This window comes from Ruditapes philippinarum, unplaced genomic scaffold (assembly GCF_026571515.1).
Source record: "Ruditapes philippinarum isolate M1 unplaced genomic scaffold, ASM2657151v2 ctg5534_1_1_1_1, whole genome shotgun sequence".
Taxonomy (NCBI): Eukaryota; Metazoa; Mollusca; class Bivalvia; order Venerida; family Veneridae; genus Ruditapes; species Ruditapes philippinarum.
Window position 1 is genome coordinate 9,863 of NW_026852949.1, and position 23,415 is coordinate 33,277.

A 23,415-nucleotide genomic window follows, 5' to 3' on the forward strand; every position below is an offset into this window, starting at 1 on the left:
TATTCATCAGAATAACCATAACATACCTACATCAAGTCTTACTAGTGTTAAAAATTTATTCAGAAAAAGTATACTCTAATGGAAATTAATTTGGTCAACATAAATTTGAATGATTTAGAAATGAATTACTATTTGAAAGGTATATCAGAACAAGAGGGCACACGGCCATTTTATCGCTAACCAAACATTCAATGGTATTACAGAGTGTAGAGTAGTAATCAAGAGTCTGGTTAAAATGGATTCTAAGAAGCAATGTTTATGAAAATGGTTCTGGAGATTGAACCTCTGAATGTATAACACTGGCTGAAATACATACAAACTACAACTAAAACATCAATTCAATCAAACATTCGATATGATATATGACTTAGCAAGGAAAACATGAACCTATTTTGATTCTAACAATATTCAGAAAAAAAACACCAAAAACAAACAAACAAACAAAACAAAAAACTAACAAATTTATCTTTGATTAATCTTTGATTAACATGAGTAACTTCAGTAAGGAAACTAAATATTCTTTAATCAACACTACACATAATTTATGAGGCTGAACAAACAGTTATCAGTTTCGTCTGCTAAAATGAATTGTAGAGTTTAAAACTCCCAATTACTGTTTAATTTTTCATCACTGTTGCAAGTGAAATGGCATTTGTTTCCAAGAAGTGAAACAATAATCATGATAACAATTATAAAGAAATGACTGTCTTTGAAAATAGAATATGAAATAGAAAAAAAACATGAGTATCATGTAAATCAACCTGCCCAGTTCTAATGATTTACTTATTTCCCAAGATTTTTATCATGTTATCACTTTAAGTGTTAGAAACACAAAATGAATATTCTTTGTATAACTTATTAAATATGCTTTTATGATATCCTTCTTGATGTTATAATATATCTGCATTCTTAACTAATTCTTTCTTTAAAGCTATCCCAAAATTCTTATCTTTCAACAATGATGAAATGATTGTTTATACCCTTAAAAGAATTTATGTAGAATTCAAATTCCATTGATGTGTTCACAATATTTTGAAATGATTTAATAATATAAAAAATATGTATACTGAATATCTATTTAAATTTTCAAGATAACTTGAATTCAGTGTAAAAGAGAATTTCAGAAAATACATAGGGATTTCAAAATTTAAAAAGAAAAATCAAATATTATCACAAAATGGTACAGACTTTGACTATTCTGAAGTTTTATAGCCAAAACTTTAAATTTATTAGAAATTAGAAAATATTTCAAATTAATGTATATCTATAATATTATCAATTATTGAATAAATGATATACAGAGATCTTTTTATTGATATCATCCAAATAATTTACTGATATTCTTAAATTACTAAATTACTATTTTATCCTCTTAATTTGTTTCAAATATAACTCAAAGTACTTTACTGATTTCCTTGATTTATTTATGGTTACTATAAAGTTAAATTTAGGATCATTTCAATGATTAAAAATAAGTATTAATTGTCAATGATACATGACTGGTTCAATTGTTGACATTTTTTTCATTTTAGGTATAACGAGGCATCTCTTTGAGAACTGACATACCCCCCTGGACCTTTGTCCTATTAGACTACCAAAAACAATGGGAAAACTTCTATTCACTGACACATATTGAGTTATGAAGTTTTGAGACTTTGAGTATTACAAAAGTCAAGTTATACCACAGAAGGAATTTCAACATTACAGGCCACTGTGACCATGACATTTTTGACCTACTGACCCAAAAAGCAATAGGGATTATCACCTGTCTTTGAACAATCATCCTATGAAGTTTGAAGAGTGTTGATAAAAAGAAACTCTAGTTATCATATAGAGATGATTTTCACATTTTAGGTCACAGTGACCTTGACCTTTTGATCTACTGACTCAATATCTTACAGGGATCAAGTACTTGATAAGTTAAATAATGCTATGAGGTTGCATGAAGTGTCAAGTTAAATGGACAAAAGGATGGGGCGATTACTATTTGCCATCCTTTTGGGGCATAAAATAATCATTGCTTCCTTATTCATAAGGTATAAAAAAGTAATAAATGCTCCAATAACAATAACAAATTTTCCCTTGGCATAACAAATAAGACTGTTCAAATACGAAAAATTATGGTGTCACAAAAACATGAGAAAAAGTTTTGTTCTGACTACAAAAATACTCGATCATCCATTTAATATTAAATAAGAGATGTTTTTAAACACGTGTGCCCCCCATCACCCCTATCCTCAAGCAGACATAGTCTTCTACATCATAGATGTTTCTCAATAAGGCTTATCCAAGTTTAATTTCTTTTTGATTTTCCAAGTATTATATTATTTACTTTTGACCTAATTACTGCTTCTGATCTTTCCATCAAACTTTGAAAATTTTCCTTTGCCCATTTAATGTCTTCAGTTGATACATTTTGTTTATTTTTCATCTTAACACCGAATGCTCTCTCCAAATCCCTCTCCTCTTCGCTACTCCATCGTTTACGTTTTAACCCTTTTGAAAAAAAAAAAAAATTGTAACATATTTCACAAAAGAAATGCTCAAATTCATAATAGTATGCTATGGGAAGTATAAACCATCTTAAATCATAACTTTTCTTGTTCAATTTTTTTCTATACAATCCTTTTAAATTTGACAAAAGTGGGAAAGTCATTAAAAAATCTCAATAAAATATTTTGTCTTCCATCTGAAAGAGTGTAACATTTTCTGGAAATTTTTTTTGGATGTAAAATTTATCACACTCTAACAATTTTAATATAACATTTACTTGTAACTGTCCTTATTGTCAATATTACAGTACCCTATGCATATTGTTTGCAAACTTTATAGAAAATACTTGTAACTGCCTAATAAATTTAATTCTTAATATCCAGATAACTAATAGGAATTCATATATATATATATATTAAGTCATCTATTTTGTAATTTACTGGATTCCTAGCAGTTTCTTGCCCCTAGCAGTTTCCAGCCCTTTCTCATCTTTGTTGAGTAAGGTCTTTTTTTATTGGTACAGAATCTGTGACACTTCATCAATTGAAAGAGATTTCTAATTTCTGTTCCAAAGAGCAAAAAAATAAGAACAGTGGTCTACATATTTTACAGATTTGTCGGCTGTTTAAAGACACCTTAGGGAACTTGCTACATCAGAAAATAGGCAATACCTGGAGAATTTCAATTCAAATACTTGTTAACGCTCCATTCAAGTTAAATTATTTCTTTTGAGCATTATACTTGCAGACGATATGAGAAAATTTCACTAAACCGTATTTGCATATTCAAATGTAGATGTTTATCATTACATGGACAGGACTTATTTTAAAAATAAGGAGGTCCAGAAAAATACTATGAATTTTGAATTAAAACAAGAAAACTTTTAGTTTTCTTGGCTCGTATACTATTGAAATATTAAGTTTAAGAGCAAAATAAAAACAAGGCAATGCTGTGTTCTGGTAAAGTTTTGTACTTTTCCGTTTATAAATTCTTATTTTATGTGTAAAAATTGTGATTTTGGGCCGTAAAATGCTAGGAAACCAGTACAGTAAAGAAAGTTATAAGGCAGTTGTAGCGTGTCTGTTGCTTTTATTATCATTATGGCTTAAAAAGTACATGTGGATTTAAATGTTGCTCTATAAAACCTAAGAACTGTTTCTTTAACTAAACTTCCAATTTTCTACCTAAATCCATTACTTTGTGGCTTAGTATATATGAAAGCAGTGTCCTGTATTTCAAGGTCCTGTATTGATTATTATCTGTATTTCAACATTATTTCATGGAAATGAATAAAAACATTTCTTTTTACTTCACCTTTCCTTTCCACAACAATTGCTTCAGATGAAACTCCTCCAGCAACATCCATATCCTCCACTCCTTCATTGAAATCATCTGTCTCTTTATCCTCCATAGTTTCAATAGGGTCTACAGGATCTGGAATTTCTAAAAAATATAATTTTGTTTTTATTTTCAATGTTTCAAATGACAGTAATTTTGAAGAGTGGCAAAATTTATTTGTTTATTTTTTTCACCTAAAATCATGGCATATACCATGTAAAGTACATAAAACAAAATGTATTAGTGTGAAGTTTTCATTCTTTAATATTTTTTTCCTTTTACATTGTATCGATGTATATCGCTACACGATTTCTATTTAAACAAGAGAAGCATATGTGATGCCAATACTCGTCTTGTTATTGGCACTGACCACAGGATCAAAGTAAGGAGTGTAAATGCTCTTATTCACTTCACTTCTCTATAAGATGAATACCTGTGAAAGTTCAAGGTATTGTAAACAAAAAATATTCAAGCTCTAAGCCAAACATTTTTAAAGTTTCCTTATATAATCTACAGTAAATCAACGGACCACCAGGGTGGTGAGTACTTTATTGTACTCTGGTACCATAACTTGAACAATCTTGGTAGAAGTCACTATAAGTCAAATATCTAAGATGTAGGCCTTGAAGACAAGAAGACTGTCATAGATTTTCCTTTTGGTTGTCATAGCAACTAGAATTTTCAATTGAATTAACTGTTTTGAACAACTTTGAAAAGTACCACCTAAGATTCATTTCTGCGAAGTTTGGTTGCAATTGGTTATGTGGTTTAAGAGATGTTGTCAAAATCCCCCCTTCCCCAACCCCCCCCCCCCCTCCTGCAGTTTGACCTGTGCAGGCTTCCAGCATTCATACTTTTTCCTTATTTTTTGAAATGGCTGATACTTTTCCTTCTTTTTTGAAATGGCTCCTACTTTTCAATAAATGTTTCTACTTTTCCTACTGTTTTGTTCTCAAGGTTCAAACCGTTCTATATCACATAGTTTTTATATGTTTACAAATGTTTTCTTTTAAGATATTCTTGCAGATACGGTAGCAGGACTAATAGCTGACAGGTGTTTTTGCAGTCCATAAGTCCTCTCTGATAGTCTGGTGACAATGATGCTTAATGCAGCCATCCAGTCTGATCCCAAAACATGAAAGCTATAGATTCAACTATGATATCATTGATATGAAATATCATGGTCATGTTTAAAAAATCCAGAAGCAATGTTGTTCAATTTTTGGAATAATGTCCTCCTACACTGTATGATTTAAATCCTAATGACGCTTTGCTGAGGAAATATATAGTGACCACGTGGTCTTGATATATATAACACAATTGGACTAAATTATTTTGCAATCCTTCCAGAATGAGGAAAATATAGCTTGGACACTGATTGATAAACATTTAACCAGCAAGTGTTACCTTGACTTTTAAGATAGAGGCGAGGTTCTTTTATGCGACACATAATCTTGATGTATAACATACTTGTCTAAATAATTTTGCAATCATTCCATGAATAAGAGAAAGATAGCCTGGACACGAAATCAAGATGGACGGAAAGCCTCACAATATTATACTTATTTGGCTTCTCTATTGTTCTCTCTATTGTTCATTTAGCCACCTAAGACGAAAAATAGCCACACAAGAGATTACTGAATGAATAACATAAAAATCTTATTGTTCCCGAGCCACCTAAGTATCCAAATGTTTGCTCGGACAGACGGTAGGCACAATTTTAAGATACCCACTTTTCAGAGGCATGAAAAAGACTATAAATATATATAATGTGTTACCATCAATGTTGATGCTGCTCAGGGAATGCCCTCTAAAGTTGCACAAGGTTCCATTTTCAATGGCTACCAAGGCCCTTGCTACTTTTGTCCTCTCCAACACAGAACTCTGGAGCTTATAGATGTCTGTGTGAATCTGCACAGAATGTCCCATATGGTCGGCAACCATTCGCAACTCATCACCAGACATATCCATGATCTATTTATTACATTTTAATTAGCAACATTGCAAAAGGACATTCTCTATTAAATATCTATTTACAGATCTGACATAATAATCCATGGATAGGTTCAAGAGATATAAAGTGGAAACAGACTTAATGGCTTAATCCCATCAGGAAATTCTCAATCTATAAAAGGATTCATAAACATTTCAAATGAGAAGCTGACAAGTGGAATTAACAAAATGTAGGAAGTGCTTGTTTCCAAATCATCTATAAATATATATGTTTTAACTCAAAAGTACATCAAATATCTGAGTTCAGAAGCTACAAGCCACGGTAGATAAAAGGTATACTTGGTTCAAATTTCAGGAGGAAGACCTCAGGTGTCCCTCTACATTATTTCAGGAAAACGGGCACCTGAGTAGAACCACCGATGTTCCGTTAGGTAGCTGGATAGCTTTCTCACTTGAAAAATCAGAAGTCGCTCAAGAGGCTTGAACCCAGTGGTGAGAGGTAAGTGATTTGAAGTCAACAACCTTAACCACTCGGTCATGGTAGCCCAACACCATAGGTAAATAAAGTATGAATACAGTGCCGTAAAAAAAGAAATGGCATTTGTTTTTATAAGAAATGACCTACTTAACTTGAACTGTCAAAATATAATGCAGCTTTCAATACACATTTTGTGTGTTCTCTTATTTAAATTAGACATAGTCAGTATGACTTAAATAAAATTGGATAGATTTCAGCATCAAAAGTTTTAACTCTTAAATGAGCCTAGTACTTCTTTAAGTGCATCAGTGAAATTCAGTGCTAGATCTATAACAAAAGCACTACATGCAGTACCAAATCTGTCAAGGGCCATCATTCTACTAAAATTTTTAAGTTAAAAAGGGCAATAACTTTGAAAATATAACTTTCCGTGCAATAGCCCTTGTTTTCCCTTGTCATGATGAGCTTGATGCTGATACCTTATATACTTTTTGAGTATTGGGCTATATCAAAGTTTTTTGCATGCCGACAAAAATTCTGTTATGACGACTGAGCCACCTCAATAGATTGACTTTTTCTTCCAAACAGCGAGCTAAATATCAGTCTGACAAAACATAAAACTTATACCTGTGTACTTGTAGCCAGGTATCTTCGAAGAAGTCTTGTCCTAATCAAGTTTGGATTGGAAAGACCAGGACAAGCTTTTGCAACCTCCCTCATTGCTGTACAACCATCCTGAGGGGTAGCACATGTCCTTCCAAATACGTATTTGTTGTCTGATTTGACACCAGCATATGCCCTTGTTTGCAGAAGATACTCAATGCCTTTAACCATATCAGGTGTTAAAAGGATGAATACCTTTCTGACTCCCCTAGTACTTTTGCCTCTGACTTCTATTAATTGTATCCTGAACAAATATAATGACATATATAATTATATATTTTACACATTTTCATGAATTACATAAACACTGCTTTTTCATTAGAATTGCAGATTTACTCTCTGTTAAAATTTTTTTCTTAAATTTACATTTAGTCTGAAAAAATAGTCAAGCCAATAATAATATCTGAAGCTGAATAACTCAGTCAAAGAATTTAGGATTTTGTAATCATAGGCCATTTGGGCATGTGGTTTTTAAAATATACCACATAAAATACAGGATTGGTAGAGTATAAAGACAACAGAAACTTTGGAAGTGTTGATGGTTTTCTAAATTTCTATAGTTCCTAAACTGGAACACCATGTAACATGAATTTTGGACTGGATAAAAAGTTTGTGGTCAAAAAGTGCAGACATCAAGGACATACAACTTGACAACAAGAAAACAGCATTATACATGTTAACTGTAGGAATTGAACATGTTGTTATATGTGTTGACTTTGATAAACCAATTAAGTGTTAGTTTGAACACAAAGGTCCAAGAGGAAACAAAGCTACAGAAAAGACCAAACCATAAATTATTTGTTAAAATGTTAAAAGTTCTAGTTGATAAAGTTCAAATTAAGTTAACAGCAACGCTCGACTATTCTTAGTGCTTGATAGTAAAAAAAATGCTTGATACAGTTACCTAATCCTGTTTACAGGTTGGGGTAATGATGGTGAACAAGTGTGCAAGTTTCAAAGCCATCTGTCAATGGACTTTGAAAATATTTGAGGTATTACAAAAACTTTAACATTAAAATAATAAAGTCACAGCAATAACACGTATAATATCATTTTTTATTTTTCCGTTTCGGCAAATGTATGCCTTTTTCAAGGTAAATAAATAATAATAATATCAACGGACGTGACGTCGTAATTTTACAATTAACGTTTTTTTTAACATAAATTCTAAGTCGGAAAAGGGGCATAATTCTGTCAAAATGCTTGATACAGTTACCTAATCCTGTTTACAGGTTGGGGTAATGGTGGTGAACAAGTGTGCAAAGTTTCAAAGCCATATGTCAATGGACTTTGAAAATATTTGAACTATTACAAAAACTTTAACATAAGTGGTTACGCTGACGCCAAAGCTCGGGTGACTACAATAGCTCTACTTATTCTTATCGAATAGTCGAGCTAAAAATGAGTCATTTATAATTAAAACTAAGCTAGGATAGTAAAGTATACACAACTTATGGGGTATATATAACAATATATACACAACTTGTGGGGTATATAAAACAATATACATGTATACACAACTTGTGGGGTATATATAACAATATAGGGTATATATAACAATATATACACAACTTATGGGGTATATATAACATTATTTAATTTTATCCATGAAATATGGTGCTATATCAGTCAAATATATATTTCATATTTTTTAAGAATAAATATGAAATATAAATATGAAAGTGGGCGGAGTCAAAACTCATATTTATTTCAAGGGACTTCTTTCGCCATTTTGTTTGAAAAATCTGAGAAATACAAAACAACTTTTCGTTGAATTTCGTTTTGAAAACTATCTAGAAGGATAGAAAATGGTCTAAGAAAATTAATCCGAACACCAATATCTTTAATTCAGCCATTAACGCTGTACAGGCGTTTAAAGGATTGTTTACGTGACGTCACAATGTAGCGCCAAATATCGCGTGCAAAACAAGACGCATCTATATTACTGCGCGCTGTACAATTGCAGTTGCGTAGCAAGCAAGGTGATTCGTAACCATTTTTTTTTTGATAAGTAAATTAAATAAAAAGGTTATTTTTTCGTTTTTCGTGAAATATTTTATATATTTTCACGAAACATGATAAAATGCCACATATTTTCACTCGCCGTCCCGGCTCGTGAAAATATGTGGCATTATATCATGTTTCGTGAAAATATATAAAATATTTCACGAAAAACGAAAAAATATCCTCTTAATATATACACAACTTGTGGGGTATATGAAACAATATTTACACAACTTATGGGGTATATATAACAATATATACACAACTTGTGGGGTATATAAAACAATATATACACAACTTGTGGGGTATATATAACAATATATACACAACTTGTGGGGTATATATAACAATATATACACAACTTGTGGGGTATATATAACAATATATACACAACTTGTGGGGTATATATTATACAAATATGGACTTTTTAGCTGTTGAATATGATGTGATATGTACTAAAAAATTAATATTGACCGAGGCGATAGCCGAGGTCAATATTAATTTTTCAGTACATATCACATCATATTCAACAGCTAAAAAGTACATATCTGTTTTATTATATAATTTATAAATAGCTTTTATATGGCTTATCACATCAGCCATTGCATACGACGGAAATCATTATTGTTCAGCTTGTCTACTGTTTCCATAATTTGGCCCTTTCCATTGGCATGCTAATCCCTATTGTTCTTAAAAATGAAAAAAAAACAGTAACTAAATAGACTTATTTGACTCTTATGTACACCACACTCAACGTTTTTTTCAGAATAATAACAACAAATTGGCGTGACGTCACGTCTAAGTCTCGCGCCTTTTATGGATTTCCAGAAAATCTATTTTTAGAAGAAAAACTGGTGAATATACTCTGAAAATCTATTTTTAGGGGAAAAAAACAGTGAATATACTCTGATATTGACCTGTTATTTTTTACAAAAAATTGCTTGTTAGCCAATCAGGGAAAGGCATTTCAAAGCTATTTATAGATTATATAATAAAACAATATATACACAACTTATGGGGTATATATAACAATATATACACAACTTGTGGGGTATATAAAACAATATATACACAACTTGTGGGGTATACATGTATATAACAATATATACACAACTTGTGGGGTATATATAACAATATATATATATATATATATATACAGTTACATTCCTCCATTTACAGGGCATCAGTCTATTTAAGACCATACTTGTGGGGTTTATATTTAATTTGGGGTATAAATAAGGCCTGGCAACTCTAGCATGTTTAAAATGATGTATGGGGGCGTAGGCTACCCTTCTAAAATAGTGTCCGTAAGCCGGTTTTAATAGTTAATGCTATATGTCCCACAAATGTATATATTTTTAAGGGGTTTTATGTTATTGGTCAATATGTTTTCACCTATTGTAAAATTAAATATATAGTTGATATATATACCTTAGTTCTATTGTTTGGAAATGTTCATTATATGCCTACATAGTGGCATATTTAAAAACTGACTGCATGAAATAATGCCACTCAACTCGGTCTTATATATAGGCCCCGTAAGTGAAGGTATGTGTGAATATATATATATATCATTTATGGAGCATTTAAAAATTATAAACCACTTAGGAGGTATACATAAATATATAAAAGCTACAGGGCATTTTAAAATTGTATACAACTTACAGAGCACTAAAACAAGAAAGTTCAGCATTAAGTCACTCAACATGTCAAATGTTTCGTAAGTGTTCTATGATCCAAAAATTTATTAAATCAGTCAATCAATAACCAAATTCAATAACTTGACATTGACGGTCAAGGACAGTTCAAGGTCAATGTAAGCATGAAGTCACTCAATATGTTGGATGTGTCATACTTATTCTATCATCCGAAAATGTATTAAATGGTCCACTAATAGAATAATTGGAAAAACTTGATAAATGACCAATTATTTTGTACAGGCAATTCTTTCCAGTGACTAAAAAATCTTGGGGCCCAATCAATATTTTACAGGCCATCATTGGGCCACTGCTTAATGCGCAGAGTGATTAATCTGCTTATTGAAAGTTATGCAGGGCTCTCCCTCTCTCCCCCACTTCCCCACTCTCTCACATAATTAAGAATGAGAGCTTATGTTACAAAATGAAGGGGAATTTAACTGGTATTTGTAAATGGCTGGTTAACAGTTTTCAACTATGGAATAATATCTAATTTCAGCACTAAAAAGTGACATTTAGAGCCCTGTAAAGAATAAGTTAAAAAAGGTTTTTTTTTGTATCACTTAATTCAAGGGAATAAAAATAATGCTTCTTATAAATGATCATTACCTTTGTAATAAAGCCTTTTCAGTGACATCCAGAGACTCTAAAATTTCTCTATTACTGCCTGCTTCATTTCCACTGATTCTCATGTCAAAATCAGCAATTTTCAACTCCTCAACTTCTGCTATCCTCCTCATATTAAATAGAGCCACTCTAGCAGTAACCACTTGTGTCATCTCCACATATTCAGCATATGTTGGCCTCAGATTGCTTGCCCCTTGCTTGATCCTCATAATAAGGTAGTCTTTCAATTTCACCAAGTCTTCAGTTGCTGGAATGTCCTGCTTCTTATTCAGGCTCCTTAATCGCTTTGTTCGATTGGCAACTGCACTGACCTTAGAATTCCAATGGGCTGCAAATTCTTCATCAAAAGCTTGTGCTTCCTCTCGTTTCCTTCTATCTTCTTGCCTACGACCTAGACTTTTCTTCAACAAACATATATGTTTTAAGTACCCTCCTACACATACAGCAAACTGGGGGGAGTTTCTCTCCCTTGACAGTTCCTTGACTGCATTGACCACATTTATGAACTCCTGAGCACTTATGAAATTGTTCAAAGGCTGTGGAAGTAACTTCTTTGTGTTAAGTTTATTAAGCAGACTAGCTACACACCTCATTTTTGTTCTAATGTTATCCTTATCTTTTCGTCTTTGTTCCTCTTCACTGCCCAGTTTGTCCAGCAAGTGTATTCCGAATTCTCTGATGAGCTCATCTTCATAACACACTTTTTTCAATCCTGGATGTTTTTCTGTTTCTTTCATCTTACTTATCAGTTCATTTAGCTGATCATAGTCTTTATCTTCCCTTTTAAAGAAAGGAGACAACATTGCTCTGCCGTTTCTTAAATAATTTGCAGAGGAGTCAACCACTACTGCTCTGTGATAACATCCTTTACAATGATTCCATATCTGTTTCTCATGATAATACCCAAAACAGTATTCACATGGGACATAGTTACTTGCATCTCCTTGCAATTTACCAGGTCTTCTACAAACAACTATTAAACCCTCTCCCTTCTTTAGCACCTGAAAATATATATATCATCTGAAAAAAGAGTCTCCTTCCTACTGTTAATACATGAAACATGCATTTTTCTAGTGTTTGTAAGAAAGCAATCTGAATAAAACATAATTATGTCTTTGGCAGTCAGCTTCTGGTAAGTTGAGCAATTACCGGTATTAATACAAGTGGCTGTCAACTTAAAGATGTATAAGGACCATTTTTGCTAAAATTTTGGATTTGGAAATTAATACATGTATGTGTAGGTACCAAATAAACAAGAGCTGTCGGGGGAGACAGCAATGCTTGACTAATTAAATCCTGGACGCAGTAAAGGAAGACAAAACTATGAAAAAAGTAATCATTTTTGACATAAATATATTTCTGTATCAATAACAAGAAAGCTGTCAAAAGTTCAATATTTTTGCACAACATAATTTTCAATGTGAAAATGTCAGTCATTTCTATGCTCTACCAGAAAGTGCTGTAATTTGAAATCTGAAATCAATCCCTTCAGTAACAACAAGATTGCATTTGAGAACAAGAGCACCACTAGGCGGAGCATTATATGCCCGAAAGTGTTTTTTTTTTAGTAAGGATGAAGCATTTGTAAGACATGGGAATTCGCTGTTCATCCTATAAAATTTTACAGCTGTAGGTTGATTAATACTTAAGTTATTAATAATGACCTTAACCTTTGACCTTGTGACCCCAAAATCAATAGGGGTCTTCTACCTTATATGGACAATCATCCTAAGAAGTTTGAATATTATGGGCCAATTAGAACTTTAATTATGCTCTAGAAACTGTTTTCAGTATTAGGGTAAAAGTGACTTTGACCTTTGACCTTGTGACCCCAAAATCAATAGGGGTCTTCTACCCAATATGAACAATCATCCTATGAAGTTTGAATATTGTTGGCCAAATGGAACTAACGTTATGCTCCGGAAACTGTTTTTGGTTTTAAGGTAATTGTGACCTTGACCTTTGACCTAGTGACCCCAAAATCAATAGGGGTCTTTTGCCCAATATGGACAATCATCCTATGAAGTTTGAATATTGTGGGCCAAATGGAACTTAAATTATGCTCCAGAAACTGTTTTCAGTTTTAAGGATATAGTGACCTTGACCTTTTGACCCCAAAATCAATAGGGGTCTTCTACCTTATATGGATAATCATCCTATGAAGTTTGAACACTGTGGGCCAAATGGAACTTAAGTTATGCTCCGGAAACTGTTTCCAGTATCAAGGTTATAGTGACCTTGACCTTTGACATTGTGACCCCAAAATCAATAGGGGTCTTCTACCCAATATGGACAATCATCCTATGAAGTTTGAACATTGTGGGTCGAATGGAACTTAAGTTGACATCTTGGGTTAGGTTTTTATCTTTCCTGTTATTCTTTAATTGTCCAACTTGTAAGAAATCACTTTTAACTTGAAAGTAATATACCTCTGCATTATGCTGATAGTTGCCTTCTTTCTGAAGTTTCTGGAGTTCCATTTTCCTAGCAATGCTTCTCAAAGGTAAGTCTCTGATTTGTTTTACAAGAGTCTCATCTGTATGAACACTCAAAAGATGACTTGACATTTTGGATATGTATTTGTTCTTACAGTACAAACAGTATGCTGTCCTGCTATAATTTCTCTTTCCATCCTTTGCTTCATATGTTTCAATACGAACTTAAAAGACAAGAAAGGAATTCTACATCAATATACATCTATTTAAAATATGGAATGAGTACCTTAAATAGAAGGCCTCAGAAAATGTGTTAAGCTGTACTATCACTCAACTATATGTCTATTAGCACAAGTCCTAAAACAAGAATAGTTGCATAAAAAATGTTTGTTCAAAATTTCACAAAGGGCTGTAACATTTCTTTTTAATTGAACTTGATTTGTCTACTCAGGTTGACGGTCTTTACAGACGGGCAGAGACCGTTGATTTTGCGGAGACCGCCAATAAGTAGATACCAGCTGTATCAATAGTCGCTTTAAAAGCAATATGGCGTCGTACAAAAGGGAGAATGATTTGAAAAAAAAAACAGTCGTAAATAATCAAAAATCAGTCAGAAAACGAACTTGTTAAAAATATTATGAAATACAACATGAGCATTTTATATAAAAAATTTAACAATTGTGAAAGTTGTAGTAAATTGTTAATCCCACAGGGACCAAGCACAGTGTTGGGATAGATCTAGAGTAAAAAAGTAATTCTAGAAAAAAATATATACTGTATAGATATAATATATATTATTATTATAAATACAGTATATATTTTTTTCTAGAATTACTTTTTTACACTAGATCTACACTGTGCTGGGTCCCTGTGGTTAATCCTATTTACTTTTTAAAACAGTTTAAATTTTATTGAAACCATAAAATTCATATCTTCATAAGTGAATACCCAATTGATCTTGAAATAATAGGGTATCAAGTTTGGGAATACCCAATTAAATAGAGCAAATACCCAATTCCAAAGGAAATGATGGAGTAATACCCAATTCACTTTTAAAGCTTTTCTGTTGCTCTGCTTGTTCATATCTCTTATGGTTTCTGAGTTATATCCCGGATAACTTCAAAAAGTAAAAATAAACAAAGGGCAATAACTCCAGAATTAGGCAATACAGAGTTATGATTCTTGTGCACGTACATCTACCCATTGAGATATATCTACCTACAAAGTGTCATGTGGATATTTCTTATAGTTTTACAGCTATGTCCTGGACAAGTTCTCTTATAGTTTTACAGCTATGTCCTGGCAGGGCTTTTTTTTCAATTTTGGGGAAAAGGCCTGGCCTTTCAATTGGGGAAAAAAATGCGCGAAAAAATGACATTTTGGGGAAAATCTCTTACATTATAAAAATAAGTTAATAACTTTTAAATAAACATGGAACAAAACGTCAGGTGGGTCATGAACAATGCAAACAGTTCAGATCTCAGAACCATCTTCTTGACCTTGAATTCCCTTTACATACAAAACCACTTTATTTAAGTTGGAATCACTTGAATTAATATCATTTGTGGTGTTGCCAAGCTTCAACATTGCTGTTACCTCCTCACACACCTCCCCTAATTATTTCAGAATGGTTACATTGATTTTTCTATATAAAAACTGCATTAAGCGCTAAATTAATTAGATGATGATTTTTCAAAGGACATTTTGACACTTAATGCATAACAAGAGGGCCATGATGGCCCTGAAGTCGCTCACCTGTATATAGGCCCCCCGGAGCAGGGCAAGTTTAAACCCCAGGGCTTTTATTTGAATAAACTTGGTAGACACCCATAAGAAGATGTTTCATGCTAAACATCTAAGGTCTAGCTTGTTGGGGTTTTTTAAAAAAAGATTTTTTAAGTTTTTTCTTTACACATATACTAGTATTTAAAAGCAATGACAGGGCCTGGGGCAGGGCCAGTTTTGACCCCAGGGCTTTTATTTGATTAATCTTTGTAGACACTTACTAGAAGATGTTTCATGCTTAATATCTAAACTCTAGCTATTCGGGTTATTTCCAAGTAGATTTTTAAGTTTTGCTATACACATATAAGGAAAATCAATATCCCCTGGGGTGATCCCAATTTTGACCCCAGGGCTCTTAGTTGAACAAACTTGGTAGACATCCATTAGAACATGTTTCATGCTAAATATCTTAGCTCTAGCTCTTTGGGTTCTTTAAAAGAAGATTTTTAAGTTTTTACTATATTCATATAGGGAAAATCAATGACCCCCTGGGGCGGGGAAAATTTTGACCCCAGGGCTCTTATTTGAACAAACTTGGTAGACATCCATTAGAACATGTTTCATGCCAAATATCTTAGCTCTAACTCTTTGGGTTCTTTAAAAGAAGATTTTTAAGTTTTTACTATATGCATATAGGAAAAATCAATGACCCCCCGGGGCGGGGCCAATTTTGACCCCAGGGCTTTTATTTGAACAAACTTGGTAGACACCCATTAGAACATGTTTCATGCTAAATATCTTAGCTCTAGCTCTTTGGGTTCTTTAAAAGAAGATTTTTAAGTTTTTACTATATTCATATAGGGAAAATCAATGACCCCCTGGGGCAGGGCCAATTTTGACCCCAGGGCTCTTATTTGAACAAACTTGGTAGACATCTATTAGAACATGTTTCATGCCAAATATCTTAGCTCTAGCTCTTTGGGTTCTTTAAAAGAAGATTTTTAAGTTTTTACTATATGCATATAGGAAAAATAAATGACCCCCTGGGGCGGGGCCAATTTTGACCCCAGGGCTCTTAGTTGAACAAACTTGGTAGACATCCATTAGAACATGTTTCATGCTAAATATCTTAGCTCTAGCTCTTTGGGTTCTTTAAAAGAAGATTTTTAAGTTTTTACTATATTCATATAGGGAAAATCAATGACACCCTGGGGCGGGGAAAATTTTGACCCCAGGGCTCTTATTTGAACAAACTTGGTAGACATCCATTAGAACATGTTTCATGCCAAATATTTAAGCTCTAGCTCTTTGGGTTCTTTAAAAGAAGATTTTTAAGTTTTTACTATATTCATATAGGGAAAATCAATGACCCCCTGGGGCAGGGCCAATTTTGACCCCAGGGCTCTTATTTGAACAAACTTGGTAGACATCTCTTAGAACATGTTTCATGCCAAATATCTTAGCTCTAGCTCTTTGGGTTCTTTAAAAGAAGATTTTTAAGTTTTTACTATATGCATATAGAAAAAATCAATGACCCCCTGGGGCGGGGCCAATTTTGACCCCAGGGCTTTTATTTGAACAAACTTGGTAGACACTCATTAGAACATGTTTCATGCTAAATATCTTAGCTCTAGCTCTTTGGGTTCTTTAAAAGAAGATTTTTTAAAGTTTTTACTATATGCATATAGGAAAAATCAATGACCCCCTGGGGCGGGGCCAATTTTGACCCCAGGGCTTTTATTTGAACAAACTTGGTAGACACTTACTAGAAGATGTTTCATGCCAAATATCTAAGCTCTAGCTCTTTTGGTTTTATAGAAGATGATATTTAAAGTTTTTTCTTTTGGTTGCCATGGCAACCAGAGTTCTGCATGGAATTTAATTCTTTGAACAATTTTCAAAGGTGACCACCAAAGGAACATTCCTGTGAAGTTTGGATGAAATTGGCTCAGTGGTTTATGAGGAGATGTCATTTAAAGTAAAAGTTTACGGACGACGGACGGACAGACGGACGCCGGACGAAAAGCGATCACAAAAGCTCACCCTGTCACAAAGTGACAGGTGAGCTAAAAATTAATTCATTATTTTATGTTTCATAATTTATTTACTTAAACTAACTCATTCCTCTCAGAATTCCAGCCGAAAATCAAACAGGAAGTAGGTCGCGAAAATATGTGATAATAGAATATTTTGCCGATTTTTGGTATAAATATAACTCCATGTTCCTCCAGACTATGATTGAAATCTATAAGAATAAATAATATAACATATTTTTACACATTTTGAGTGGAATTTTCCCAAAGACAGAATGTTTAGAGATTTGATCAGCATAAGGGAGAGGGTTGCCAATCGGCGGCATTGGACTTCTTATTTGCAGGACAATCAGTAATATCAAACACTGTAGGCCCCATAAAAATTAACAACTATTTGAACAAAAATATGATTTTTTAAACAAACAAGCTATAATAGTTGATTTTATTCAGACCAAGGGAATTTTTTAGCTCAAGGGGAATTTTTTTTCAGCTGGGGAAGTAGCTGTTAAACGGCTACATTTATATAGCAAAAAAAATCCCTTCCTGGACAAGATTTTCTAAAAGGGGAAATAATTCAAAAATGAAGCTTAACAGAGTTATGGTTCTTTTGCACTGCACTTCTACTCAACGAGATCTATCTACCTACAATGTTTCATCTTGATATCTCTTATAGTTTTAGATTTATGTTCCGGACAAAGTTCAAAGTGTTAAAATTAACAAAGGGCAATAACTCCAAAATTAGGACAAAAAGAGTTATTGTTCTTATGCACTGCACATCTACCCATTGAGATCTATTCACCTACAAAGTTTCATGTTTATATCTCTTATAGTTTTAAGAGTTATGTACCGGACAAGATTTTTCTATCAGGGGAGATAATTCAAAAACCAGGCAAAATAAAGTTATAGTTCTTTGACACTGCACTCCCCCTCAATGCCCTCTACCTCTGTATGAAGTTTAAACAAATTATCTCCAAGGGTTTTCAAGTTATGCTCCGGACAAGACAACGGATGGACAGACGGACGGACGGACAAGGTGCTGACTATATGCTCCCCCGAAATTTTTCAGGGAGCATAAAAATTCCTAAAAGAACAATAGTATTTACTGTTTCTAAAAAGCCATCGCAGATGATGCTTCGTTGGCTCTTCAGTATCAGGTTCTACCATTTCAGGAGGTTCTTCATGGTCACTGTTCTGATCTCTATAATGAAATAAAATAAATAAAAGACTTTCGATAACCTATATTTCATTAACTTTATCTAGTAATGACCCATTGAGTTGTCCAAGTATAAATTAAATCTGTAAATGAATAACAAATTTTCACAATTTAAGCAAAATTCAATAACTTGACCTTGACAGTCATTTAAATGTCAAGGTCGAACATACATGATTCATCACATCATTTTTGCAGAAGTTTGAATCAAATCTGTGTATAAATAAATCAATTACAATTTAAGCAAATTTCAATGACTTGACCTTGATAGTCAAGGCCATTTTAATATTAAGGTTATATTCGAATTATTCAGTATATTACTCATATCATGAGTGTTCTTTTATCCAAGTATGGATCAAATCCTTTAAAACAAATAACAAAATAATCATAATTTAATTTTAATCATTTCACCTAGAAAATAAAGGTCAAATAAAATTCAGTGTCATCTTTTTGAAAGATGTCCCAGTTATAGCTAATCAGCGATTCTTCCAAAGCTCATTTTTCGGACACTTATTTTTGAAATACTATTCATGCATTTTCTGAAATGCAGTAATTTATTAAACAAGAGGGCCATTGTGGCCCTGAATCGCTTATCTGGCGATGTTTGTCCTGCACTGCTTAGTGTCATCATTAACTTATTGTCTAATAAAGGAAGATTTGTGTACAAGACAGTTGTTTACAAAGTATAAAGGGGTCTTCTTTGAATATCCTTTTTTCAGTTTGAACAGATGTTATATTACAATACTTCTACTATGCACAGACCATTTTTAAACTGTCAATTAATTATTAAGTACTATTTTATATTTTTTCAACAAAAGATTTTTCTATTTTTAGCTCCTGTAACCTAGATTTTGACCAGATACGACTTTATCCGAACTTGACCTATAAATCATCAAAATAACCTTCCCGACCAATTTCCAGGATATTTGGTCTGAAACTGTAGCCCCTAGAGAAGTAAATATGCCTCCTCAATTTTGGGGTGGCATTAAATTTATTATCAATATTAAAATGTTTGGATAGTAATATAGCTATAGCTAAATTTATTTTTTAAAGGTTAACCAACTCCAATGCATATATATTTGAAAAGCAGAGCTCAATGGTCTCAGCCTGTACAACAAGTTTTACAGAGGTATAAATTATGTAAAAAAATTACCATTACCTGTTTTCCTGCACTGAAGTCAATGACACTTCAGGGATTTCTATTTCTGAAATAACTTCACTGGTGTTTGACTCACTTCCATCTGCAGTTTAAGAAAAAAGCTATTGTAAGGATCAATAGCTTGACATATCAGAGCCATAAGCACACAGGCAAGAATACTTAAAACTCGAGGACTGCCACACAAGCAAACTGCATTAACATTGGAACCTTTGTTTGCCAGGTAGAAGCATAAATAAGAATAGTGTAATATTATTGTCAGACTTAAAAGTTTTAACTTTTTCAATTTCTAATGCAACAATATCCAGTTATTCAATCATCAGAAAAATAATTTTTACAGTCGCAAAGAACGAAAACAGTTTATTTCAAATTTTACTTCTTTGCCAAATAAAATCATTCTAACTGCAATGATAGATGCAGTGGTTGGACAACAGAAATAATTTGATTTGCCTACCTTCAGATGGAATATAGTCTGAATCATTGTCCGAATCTTCAATATATTCCTCACTTTCGCCTTCAGAATCATGAATTAATGGCGGCACGACAGCTAAATGCTTCTTTCTCCCTAAGATTGAAACAATGAAGTGCAGACAATTTTCTAATTTAAGTTCATAAATAAAGAGGTTTTTATGTACAGTATTGATATTTTTTCAGACATGAAACTGAAAGGAAATGCAGAAAAATCTTAAAGTTGAAGGGGCTTCTGGGGGTCCTCACCCAGTGGGGGTTGAAGCACTTTTTAGTATAAAGTCAATCCATTCAGTATTAAGACAGTGATAGCCAGTTAAAGCAAAAAACGGGAACGCCGACAAGACTGTAACAATTATTCCTCTACTTTTTCTTTTGGTAACTTATAACGACCAACAAAGTTCTCTGAAAGTCTCTGAAATACAGAAAGTCAGCAATGACCTAATAATGACAAAATGCTGACTCTGATCAAACAGTGAAGCTACAAAAACTGAAACATATTGATTTCATTGTCAACAATGTTAGTTTTTTTGTGCGATCATATCAATTTGCAGATATTTCTGATTGATTAAGTTTAGTGAATGCCTAGCACCAACCTTTCACACAATAATCCTGCAGATCATTGGTTTGTTTGATCAGCTCCTCTGCAGCAGCCTGTATAGACTTCAGACTGGAAGGTTGCACTGCCATCTTCCTCATATGGGTCTACAATGAGCAGTCATGATATGTAGTAACATATATTAACTAGAACTATCACTAAATTGAGCTAAAAAAGTATGGGGATTTTCTAGTCAAGTTTTCTCTGACCCAGCATTACCACAGTTACCAAGATTTAGACTGTAAATGCTGTTTTGAGAGAAAATAGCCAAGGGAACACTTTGGTCAAACCAAAGTCGCTGTCACACAAATGATGTTGAAAAAAAGATCATAAGCTCTTCCAAGAAAGAGTTTAGTAGACTTTATGTATGTAGACATATATAAATGTTGTTTATAGATTTCAAAATGTACTTTTGTAATGCAATTTGAAGCATACTTACATCTTTAGTATAAGCCTCCATCATATTCTTCAGATTGTCTGTAGTCATGGTCTCTAACATGTTTTCAGGATTGTCTGTAGCCTGGTTCTCTAGCATTTTCTCCGGACTGTCTTAAGTCTTTGTCACTAGCATTTTCTCTAGATTGTCTGTAGTCTTGGTCTCCATCATATCCTCCAGACTGAATAAAATCTCGGCATCTAACCTGTTTTCTAGAGTGTCTGTAGTCAATGTCTCAAGCATATTCCCTACACTGTGTGAAGTCTGGGCCTCTAATATGTCCTGTATATTGTCTGTAGTTTGTGTCTTCAGCATGACCTCTACATTGTCTGTAGTCCGAGCCTCTAATATGTCCTGAAGATTGTCTGTAGTTTGGGTCTTCAGCAAGACCTCTAGATTTTCTGTAGTATTGGCCTCTAATATGTCCTGTAGATTGTGTGTGGTTTGGGTTCTCAGCACAACCTCTACATTGTCTATAGTCTGGGCCTCTAATATGTCCTGAAGATTGTCTGTAGTTTGGGTCTTCAGCACAACCTCTACATTGTCTGCAGTCTGGGCCTCTGATAGGTCCTGTAGATTGTCTGTAGTTTTGGTCTTCAGCACAACCTCTACATTGTCTGTAGTCTGGGCCTCTAATATGTCCTGAAGATTGTCTGTAGTTTGGGTCCTCAGCACAACCTCTACATTGTCTGCAGTCTGGGCCTCTGATAGGTCCTGTAGATTGTCTGTAGTTTTGGTCTTCAGCACAACCTCTACATTGTCTGTAGTCTGAGCCTCTAATATGTCCTGTAGATCGTCTGTAGTTTGGGTCTTCAGCATGACCTCTAGATTTTCTGTAGTATTTGCCTCTAATATGTCCTGTAGATTGTGTGTGGTTTGGGTCTTCAGCACAACCTCTACATTGTCTGTAGTCTGGGCCTCTAATATGTCCTGTAGATTTTCTGTAGTTTGGGTCCTCAGCATGACCTCTAGATTTTCTGTAGTCTGGGCCTCTGATATGTCCTGAAGATTGTCTGTAGTTTGGGTCCTCAGCACAACCTCTACATTGTCTGTAGTCCGGGCCTCTAATATGTCCTGAAGATTGTCTGTAGTTTGGGTTTTTAGCATGACCGCTAGATTTTCTGCAGTCTGGGCCTCTGATATGTCCTGTAGATTCTCTGTAGTTTTGGTCTTCAGCACAACCTCTACATTGTCTGTAGTCCGAGCCTCTAATATGTCCTGTAGATTGTCTGTAGTTTGGGTCTTCAGCATGACCTCTAGATTTTCTGTAGTCTGGGCCTCTAATATGTCCTGTACATTGTCTGTAGTTTGGGTCATCAGCATGACCTCTACATTGTCTGTAGTTTGGGCCTCTAATATGTCCTGTACATTGTCTGTAGTTTGGGTCATCAGCATGACCTCTAGATTTTCTGTAGTCTGGGCCTCTGATATGTCCTGTAGATTGTGTGTAGTTTGGATCTCCAGCATCATCTCCAGATTTTCAGTAGTCTGGGCCTCTAGTTTTTCCTGTAGATTTTCTGTAGTTTGGGCTTCTTGTCTGATCTGAGTTGCTGTATTCAGGACCTCAAATATGTTATCATGAGTGTCTGTAGCCTGAGCCTCCACCCTGTGCTCTTTAAGAAAGAAATTAAAGCAAGGGTGAAAATAAAATTTTATCTTTTTTATTTTGATAGATTAGCTGATACAAAAGTTGAATTTTACATCTGAAACTTTGCAATATGTTTGTTAGGTAGCAAGTCTTGTTTTGCCAAAGTATTAAACAAATCCTTATATAAATAACAACATCAAGACAATTTAACCTAGATTCAATAATTTGCCCTTAACTGCCTAGTTGAATTAAAGGTCAAAGTCACATGGTAATGACTCAATATGTTTGTTTGGTAACAAATCTTGTTTTGTCCAAGTGTTCAACAAGTCCATTTATAAAAATGAAAGTTGTTATATTTTAACAAGAATCAATAATTTGATCTTGACTGTATGTGACCTTATAGGCCAAGATCACATCTAAATAATCAAATATATTTGTTTGTAATAAAGTCTTATTTTGTCGATATCATATATATCAAGTTCATACAAAATTAAAACAATTTAACCAAAATTC

General features: G+C 33.5%; 1 protein-coding gene across 1 annotated transcript; it reads right to left on the reverse strand.

Moving 5' to 3' along the window:
• Positions 1–477: 477 nt before the first annotated feature.
• Positions 478–21,546, reverse strand: LOC132729023 (uncharacterized). The gene is made up of 11 exons (XM_060714762.1): positions 21,318–21,546; positions 20,877–20,985; positions 20,267–20,377; positions 19,816–19,897; positions 18,550–18,644; positions 13,683–13,912; positions 11,236–12,254; positions 6,890–7,169; positions 5,610–5,805; positions 3,808–3,936; positions 478–2,496 (listed from the first exon to the last, which is right to left on the reverse strand). The coding sequence occupies exons 1-11, from the start codon at positions 21,411–21,413 to the stop codon at positions 2,294–2,296; spliced, it is 2,550 nt and encodes an 849-aa protein (XP_060570745.1). The 5' UTR covers positions 21,414–21,546; the 3' UTR covers positions 478–2,293.
• Positions 21,547–23,415: the final 1,869 nt, after the last annotated feature.